The sequence below is a fragment of the Sarcophilus harrisii genome, chromosome X (assembly GCF_902635505.1).
Source record: "Sarcophilus harrisii chromosome X, mSarHar1.11, whole genome shotgun sequence".
Lineage (NCBI taxonomy): Eukaryota > Metazoa > Chordata > Mammalia > Dasyuromorphia > Dasyuridae > Sarcophilus > Sarcophilus harrisii.
Window position 1 is genome coordinate 5036883 of NC_045432.1, and position 8251 is coordinate 5045133.

The 8251-nt window shown below is 55.8% G+C and overlaps 1 protein-coding gene across 2 annotated transcripts; it reads right to left on the minus strand.

Moving 5' to 3' along the window:
• Positions 1-1651: 1651 nt before the first annotated feature.
• EMD (emerin) lies at positions 1652-7593 on the minus strand. 2 transcript variants are annotated; one of them, XM_031944458.1, is made up of 8 exons: positions 7443-7593; positions 7252-7341; positions 6601-6696; positions 6452-6511; positions 5446-5621; positions 4857-4922; positions 3581-3630; positions 1652-2675 (listed from the first exon to the last, which is right to left on the minus strand). In XM_031944458.1, the coding sequence occupies exons 2-8, from the start codon at positions 7331-7333 to the stop codon at positions 2327-2329; spliced, it is 879 nt and encodes a 292-aa protein (XP_031800318.1). In that variant the 5' UTR covers positions 7334-7341; positions 7443-7593; the 3' UTR covers positions 1652-2326. The 2 variants fall into 2 exon arrangements, with proteins under 2 accessions (XP_031800318.1, XP_031800319.1); XM_031944459.1 differs by lacking the exon at positions 4857-4922 and having other exon boundaries at positions 7443-7591.
• Between the last annotated feature and the right edge of the window lie 658 nt (positions 7594-8251).

Sequence of the window (8251 nt, forward strand, 5' to 3'; positions counted from 1 at the left end):
CATCTTTCCATCCTCCCATATTTGGGTTCAAAACTTCTCAAATGACTTGCTCTTGCCCTAAAGTCTTCACTGGGCCACAAACGTCAAAGGCCCCTGCAGAAGTCGATCGTTCCTCTCTGGGATGGAAGTGGGAGACGGCTTTCCTGGCCCCCCATAGTGAGGCCCGACTTCCCTTTACAGTCATGCCTCTGGGCAGCTGGGTGGCACAATGGATAGAGCGCCAGCCCTGAAGTCAGCAGGAGCTGAGTTCAGATCTGGCCTCAGACACTTAACACTAGTTGTGACCCTGGGCAAGTCACTTCACCCCAATTGCCTTACAAAAGCAAACAAATAAAATAAACTCCCACCCTCACTCTGCACTCCAGATTGCCCTTCTAGCCGTGGGCCATTTTCTCCACCCCCTATGATTTGCTCCAAAAGGTCCTCTTGCCCAGAGTGCCTCCCCTCGTCCAATTCTTCCAGACCCAGCTCAGATGCCACCTCCATCAGGTCCCCGGTGGTTATCCCAAAGGCCTCCATGTACCCATCTCCCTTTGCCTGTGGGAAGGCTCAGTTTCTCGAGCAGACCAGAGGCTGGGGGCTGGATCCTTCACCTCCCAACAACAGTGGGCCCCCGGGAATCTGGGCCGGCCATATTCCGGCTTCTCTGGGGCTAGGAGCATTTAGACCGACGGTCCCTGCTTTGTCTTCCAGTTGATGGGACTGCAGGGGAGGCCACATCTATACCCGCTGCTTTCCAAGGACTCTGCTGTCTGCCTCCTAGTCCCAGTCCCACCCACCAAGCACTGCACAGGGAGCTGTTGCTGACCCATAGGAAGTAAAGGGCCCCCTCCCCGCACAGGCAGATGGTGGGAGAGGGTGGCGTGGGGCGGGCCACTGAGGGGAGGTGGGCTTCGGCTGGAAACCCTTCCCTCTGGTCCCACTCTTGCGTACAAGTAGGAGAAACGGCCTTCAGGGAAGCCTCAGGCCGGACAAGGGGCCCCCGCTGGGAAGCCGAGCCAAGCTCTAGAACTCATCCCACTTCCCATTCTACTGCTCCTTTTCCCAGGGGCCTGAGTCTCCGGAGCAGGCCCGAACTCCTCCGTGTGCTGGAGAAGAGGCAAGGTCGACCGGGTGCCGGGGCCAGACCCGGACCCGAGCCCACTCCTCTGCAGGAGGCCCTTCATCGTCGGCAACAGAAGCAACAGAAGGTAGGGGCTTCGGGCCTGATCTGAGGCCGGCTCTGGGAAGGAGGCATTCGGCCCGGAGGGCCACAGATCTAGGTACTTGGGAGCAGCAGAGCTATCCCAAATGGATCTGCACTAATGTGAAATCTTGGGCCGCTCACCGGCTCTTTGGGGGCCCACCTTCTCATCTCTGAAATGCTGCTGTGATGGTGTGCCCCCTCCCCCTAAATTCTAATGCGAAGGGCTAGATGGAAATCCCGGCCTTCACCCTCTCTCCCTCTCCCTCTCCACCAAGCAGCAGCAGGAAGAAACGAAGAACGAGAGTCAAGGTGCGCAGCTGGAATTCGTGAGGGTCCGAGAGCGCCTCCGCCACCGGCCACCTCCTCAGCCCCCGAGTCCCTGACGCTCGCTATGTCCCCCTCAGGTCCTGGGGGTGACCGCATCTCCCCAGCCCGCCTCCCCCAAGAATAAAAAACTAACACGTGTTGAAAAATAAACAAATCATTTAATTTATGACATGTTCGAGAACAAAGTCAAGGACAAGATGATTGGCACTTTTTGTCTCCCTTCTCCACCGGGTGTAAGAGGCCCGAGGGGTGGAAGGGTCAGTTAGCAGCCCTCAGATGCAGATGGAGTGATGGCATTGGTGGGACGGGAGAAGCTCTTGAAGCGTCAGGTGACTTGGAGGCTAAATAAGGCGCCAAAGAACGAAGCCCTTGAGAATACTATGGTGTTTGCACACCACTCCCCAGACCTCAGGAGAGTGGGGTCCCAGGGGAAGTCTAGGCTGGGGACTGAAGCAGTTTTCTTCAAGGAAAAGATTCCCAGAAACCTCCCCCCATCTGTCCAAATGGGATAGGGGGTGAGGAACATAGCTTCTGGGTCAGGGCAACTCCTTTTCCAGAAACATTTATACAGATATGAACACTGTTCCAACAAAAGGCTTAAAACACAGCCAAACAACAAGGCACTATGGATAGGACCTGCAGAAACCAAATGGGTCACAGAGACTCCCAACAGGGCCTACCGCAAACAACAGCAGGAAGATCTTCCTGCGCCCCTATTCACCCCAAAAGGGAGGCTACAAAGCAAGAGTGAGAGGCAGAAAAAGTCAAAATGGGGCCAGAATTCTGCCTCCTCCCAGGGCCCAGAAGGAGCCCTCAATTCCGGAGACGGAAGGGGTTGTCATCGCCCGCCTGCATGAAATAGTAGAAAAAGGCCAGAAAAAGAGCGAAGCCAAGAAAGAGCAGGAACTGGACCCAAAGGGACACCATTCTGCCATTCTTTCCAATCTCAGCCCCATAGCCTTGACCAGCTCTAATAGCCTGACGGGCTTCCACCCCTGAAGGGTGGGTGTACCAGCGGAAACTTGGGGAAGTTGAGGAAACTGGAGTGGAAGAAGAGACCACTGGGCCAGAATAGAAAGACGAGTCAGGGGCCGAGTCAGTGATGGGTCGGTAGTAAATATTCCGGTAGGCACCGCTGTCCTGGCTGTAGTAGCGTGGGTCACTATCAAGAGAGACAGAAGTATCAGAAAGACTCAGCCTTGCCCCTGGCCCTCTCCCATATCTCCAATGCATGGCCTCCACTCCAGCAGCACTGCCTCTAACCCAAGGCCCCAACTGTCTCAGAAGCAGTTTCTCCAGCAACAACTTTCCCCCTTGCTCCCCAATGGTTACAGTTCCCCAGCGCCCCCAGTAGCCATAGTTCCCCAGTTCCCCCAGTGGCCATAGTCCTCCAGTGCCCTCAATGACCATATTTCCCTAGTGCCCCCAATGGACATAGTTCCCCAGTGCCTTCAGTGGCCATCGTTCTCCAGTTATCCCAGTGGCCATAGTCCTCCATTGCTTCCAGTGACCAGAGTTCCCCAATGCCCTCAGTGGCCAGAGTTCCCTAGTTACCCCAATGTTCTCAGTGGCCAGAGTTCCCTAGTTACCCCAATGGCCAATAGTGGCCATAGTTCCCCAGTGCTAAAGACCCATTTCTTTCTCTAGCACTCCATTCCCCCAAACACACACGACATCCCTTGGCCCATATGGTCATCTTCCTTGAAGAGCCCTCTCCCCTGGCGTGGTCTGCCCAAATACTTCCCGGTCTTTAAGAGCTCAACCAAAAGCCCATTCTCCAGGGACTCTTGCCCCACTTTCCCTGCTGGAAGTGGGTTTGATTTCCTCTGAATTCCCCAAAATGCTTGATACTTCCCTAATCCCCCTTCCTCTCATTCCCCATTGGGCCTGTGTGCCAGGACCAGCTGTTTTGCCCCTGCCAAGAAGCCATGCACCCTTCTGGTGTTCCAGCAACATGTGTCGAATGAATGCTGGACCTCCCCACCCCCATCCCTCAGCCCTGTTAGTGCCAATGGGAAGGCACAGAACGGAAGCCAACACAGAGTGGCAGGATGAGAGGACACTTACGTGTCCAAGTCCTCCTCCTGGGCTGAAGGACAGAGAATATTCTCTCTCATCTGTAACAAGGCAGAGAAACAATGTAAGGTCAGGCTCGCTGGCACCGGGCCGTCATTGTTCCTGCCGAGGAGAATCCTGAGGCTGCCAAGGATCGCCTAGGCACTCCCCCCCATCGTGCCCTGCTAAGTTGAGGAGCAGCTGCCTCCTGGGACAGACCTATCAGGTAACCAGCCACTTGCTGGCCTGTTGCTCGCGAGGGTGAAAGAAGAGGCGCCCTGCCCCCATAGCCTCATTCTCTATCTCCAAGCCCCCCCCCCCCCCCCCCCCCCAATGGGACAGTGTGGGCTGCTCTGCAGCTGTTCTATCTCCTGCTCAAATAAGGAGCTAGATGGTGTTTCTGTCCCGAGTTTACTTCCAAGCCCCTGCCTCCCAAGAAGGAAAGTATGCAGGGTCCCCCCTTAACTCCCTCCCCCCATAAAGCTTTGGTTGGGCAGACAGGAAGCCAACTAGTCCCCTTCTCCCAATAAGAGAGGCAGGGACCAGTATTTGGCACTGCTCTACCAAAAGCAGGGGATGATTAGGGAAGGGCCATCCCTCCCGGCTTCCATCAGCCATCTCCTTGGCCCTGTACTCAATGACCTTGGCATCCTATATGGCACATTCATTCTGCTTTCCAGGGCCAACTGTCCTGATGGGGGCTGGAGTCTCAGTCTCCTTCCGTAGCCAGGCTGGGAGCTGACCAACAGAAAGCCTCAGCCAACTTGTTCCCTCTCCACACCTCTGTGTCGAGGTCAGAGCCTCAGAATGAGGAAAGCTTGGGTTCAAGAGTTCTACCTGGTGGGGGCAGCAGTGCTCAGCAATTAACCTGGATTAATTGAAGGTAATTTTTCTGTTCCTAAAATCAGCCTTCTGCCCTGCCTTGGACGCCTGGGAGAACTGGAACTGAATGGTTCAAAATACCCAGAGGCAATGAGGTGCCCAGCAAAGGGCCTGGGAAGTGGGTGGAAATCCAGGTCCTTATGAAGAAGGCCGGTGAGTCCCTTAGTTTCCCAAGGTCTCATTTTCCTCTCCCGGAAGTTGGGAGTCCCTCCTGTTTTAGCTCACATATGCTTCTGGTTCTAAATACATGCTTCCCCTTATGGGGGCTAAGCTCTTCTTTGTGGTCAACTGAGAAATCTGGAGGTGGTCTTTTCACCAAGAACTGAGGGGAGGGGAAGGACTGAGGGGGCTCCTCAGGAAACCAATCCCCCCTTACTGTAAACCTTGCCTCATGCCCACATGTTACCCAGGAGAAGAGGGCAGTGATGATCAGGATTAGAATCTGTCTCAAAGGCCCTCTGGGGAATTGTACCTAAAAAAGATTATGCATGTATGATATTATATGGCAACTTTGAACAGCAGCTCATTCTGTTTATTAGAGAGGGGGTGGGGGCAGTGCAGCGGGGCCCAACTCTAAAAGTGGATTCCTGCTGCAGCACTGACTTCGAAAACCAGAAATTCACATTGCCTATGTTGTATTGGAGCACCATTCATTCTGGTCAATGGTTCCCAGTGATGTTCTCATTGAGCCGAGAGGTCACTTAGGAGTTTTGCCGGCTGTCCTGACCTGACCTGGATACTGCTGATGTCATGGATAGCAAGCCAGCCTCAGAACAAGGAAAAGTTGGCTTCCTATCTTACTATCAGACACATGGGCCCTGGGAGCTCTAGGTAACTTGCTAAAGAAATGATGCCAGGTGTGATGTATAGGGAGCATCCTCAAGTAGGAATTCACTCCAATACCAATGGCATCATGGTCTAGCTCCTCACAGCCTCCTGGGTTAACTGACTTTGGCAAGGAGGTGGTGGGGAGCAGATCAGGGGCTTGCACTCACCCGCTGGCGTAGATGGTAGGTGGGCCCCTTGGCACTATCACTGCCGCGTCTTGCGGAAGGCAGGGTCTCCAGGAAGCTGGTCTTGGCCTTGACTACTGGATTGGCTGAGGTATCATCAAATTCCCCGTAAGTCTTGGTAGTTGAGTAACTCTCTTCATAGTAATTGTCAAAGTCAACTGGAAGGGTCACAGAGGAAGGAAAAGAGAGAGAGGCAAAAACCAAGGCTATGGTAGAAGCGGCTATGTGGGGCAATGTACACCCGTGAATTGGTGGTGAGAAAATCTGAGATCAAATCTGATCTCAAACATTCACTGGCTGGATTACTTCTCCACTGCCCTTTTCAGTTTCCTCATCTATAAAGGGGGGATGATAATAGCACTATACTCCCAAGGTTGCTGTGAAGACCACTGGACATATCTATTATGCACTTACTTAGTATGGTACTTGACACAAGAGTAAGCACTATATAAATATTGCAGGTCAAGACTCCAGGCCTGGGCTTAGAATAGCCATAGAGGCTGCCTTCGGTCAGGCCCCGATTATCTCCGATTCTGAAATAATTTTAGTCATTCTTGCCTCCCAAACTACCTGTTGGGCCTAATCCGTGAAATGAGATCACAAACAGGCAAGCAATCTGTCCGAGGGGAAAGGAGATCCAGATGAGCAATAAGGATTACAGAAGCTGGCCCAGCCCAGAAGAGGGCAGGCACGGTGATATGGGGCTCAAACAAGATCATGGGCTTGCTCTCTCACCTTTATCACCTTGGGGCCTTCCTTGGGAGCAGGTCCTATTTGTCTTGCCCCAAAGTACCAGCATTTGGGGGAGGGGGGAGGGTGCAGCCAGAGAACAACAATGTCCTTTGCCTCCAAAGCGGCCCCGTTCTTCTGGGCCGCACCCTATATGTATACTGTAGGCAGCCGGGGAGAGGCAACGCCAAGCCAGGAAAGGCCCTACCACTCCCTGTGGCAAGTCTGAGTTCTCCTGGGACACAGGAACCACACTTACTATCTTCCAGGGATCCTTCCTCATCCTGGTTGGAATCATAAGCATCACTCTCAAAATCCTCTGTGGAACAACAGAAAGATGCTGTGAGGGAGGCCGCCTTCCCTCTTCCGGGGAGCTTCCCTTCAGGCAAGGGGCCCCGTCCCGCTCACCTGCGTGTTGGTAAGAGCCGATGGTCCCAGGGGGAAGCTTAGTTCTCTGGCTCTCATATTCGTAGATTTTCTTCTCATACAATTTTCGGGTGGAACCTGGATTCATGGTGGATATTGCCAAAGCCCCCCCAAAAGCAGCCCCCAAGCCTCGAGTGGCTTGAGAGGCGGGTAGAGAAGGGAAGGCGGAAGGGAGGTGTGCCCCTAGACTGCCCCCTATGTGGGGGGAGGATGTCACCAAACCCCCAAACTCTAACTAGGGATATATCGACCACTGTCCAGTCCCATTCAGCTTCAAGGGCAGCATCAGGGACGGGGTTCTCAGGCCTCGTCCACGGTGGGGAAGGGGGAGCAGGGCAGGGTGGCCAAGGACGAGACCCTACGGCCGGTAGCGGCCCGGCTTCCACGGCCGGTAGCGGCCCGGCTTCCGCGCGCCTCACCTACTGGGCGCCCTGCCACGCCCCCTAGGCTCCGCGGAGGACCGCGGAGATGTTCTCCCTTTCCCCCTTCACCCCCCCACCTCACGCCACCCCCACCTTCCCCACTCCTTAACCCATCTCCTCCCCCCCCCCCCCCCCCCCCCCCCCCCACCCCCGTTCCCCATCTCTTCCCCCTACCCTGCCGTTCCCCCGCCCCTCCCCCTTCTCCACACTCCCACGACGGGCCCGTGAGGGATGTTGTAGAGCTTGAGCATGCGGCTGAGCTCCTCATCTGACAGACGACGGTACTCCTCCATCGGGATACCTGCGGGAAGGCCCGACGGGCGCCCGAGCCGGTGAACCGCGGCTCCTCGAGGAGCCGCCCGGCACGCCCGATCGAGAGAGGCCGGGAGCCGCGCTTCTTACCGCTCGGGAAGAGGCCGACGATCGCGCCTCAGCCGGAGAGTGAAACGGCGGCGGCGGGCAGCGACGAGCCAAGTGGAACGAGTGCAGGCGCGACGAGGAAAGGCGAACGAGTGCCGCCGCGACGGGAAGTGATCGCTGAGGCGTGGTCTGGGCGTGGCCGGGCGGCAGAGGAGGCGGAGCGCGAGCGGCCGGGGGCGACGGGGCCGTAGCCCAGGGGCGGAGGGGGCGGAGCCACAGGCGAGAGCGAGGCCGGGGACTGGAGGAGCTATGCGTGATCTAGGCGTGGCCGGGTAGTTGAGAGGGCGGGGTGGAGCCGACGGGGACGACTGGGCCGTAGTCCAGGGGTGGAGGGGGCGGAGCCATAGGGCGAGGGGGGGGGGGGGAGCGAAAGGGACCGAGGAAAGCTGAGCGGGCCCCGCCCCCAGGCGCTCTGAGCCCGGGGTGTGGGACGCTGGAAAAGAAGGCCGTTAAATGGATCTCAGGGAAACCTATTTTCCTAGGAAATCACGTTTGCCCGGCCTGTGTGTTTTCTCTTTTTTATTTATTTGGGACGCACTGACCAAAGTGGCCATTTTGAGGCCCTCTCGTGTGGACCCGGTGGTTTGACACCTTGGCCGGGGCTTCCATGTCTCGTGTCCTCCCTTCCCCGGAACACCGAGAGGGCCTGAGTTTTCAATCAAGGCAGCGTTTCTTCCTCTCAGAACCTAGAAAGCGTCCAAAGGATAAAATACAATTAAAATTGAGCAAAAAAAAATAAGTGGAAAGAACCAGGGTGGGACTTGAAGCAGCCCCCAGTGTCCCCACAAAGC

Coding starts and splice junctions, on each gene's coding strand:
- EMD (XM_031944458.1), bottom strand. CDS start 7,333: ATGGAGGAGTACCGTCGTCTGTCAGATGAGGAGCTCAGCCGCATGCTC. Junction 6,512..6,600: donor CGGCTCTTACCAACACGCAG/GTGAGCGGGACG, acceptor GTTGTTCCACAG/AGGATTTTGAGAGTGATGCT. Junction 5,622..6,451: donor GGAAGGATCCCTGGAAGATA/GTAAGTGTGGTT, acceptor TGACCCTTCCAG/TTGACTTTGACAATTACTAT.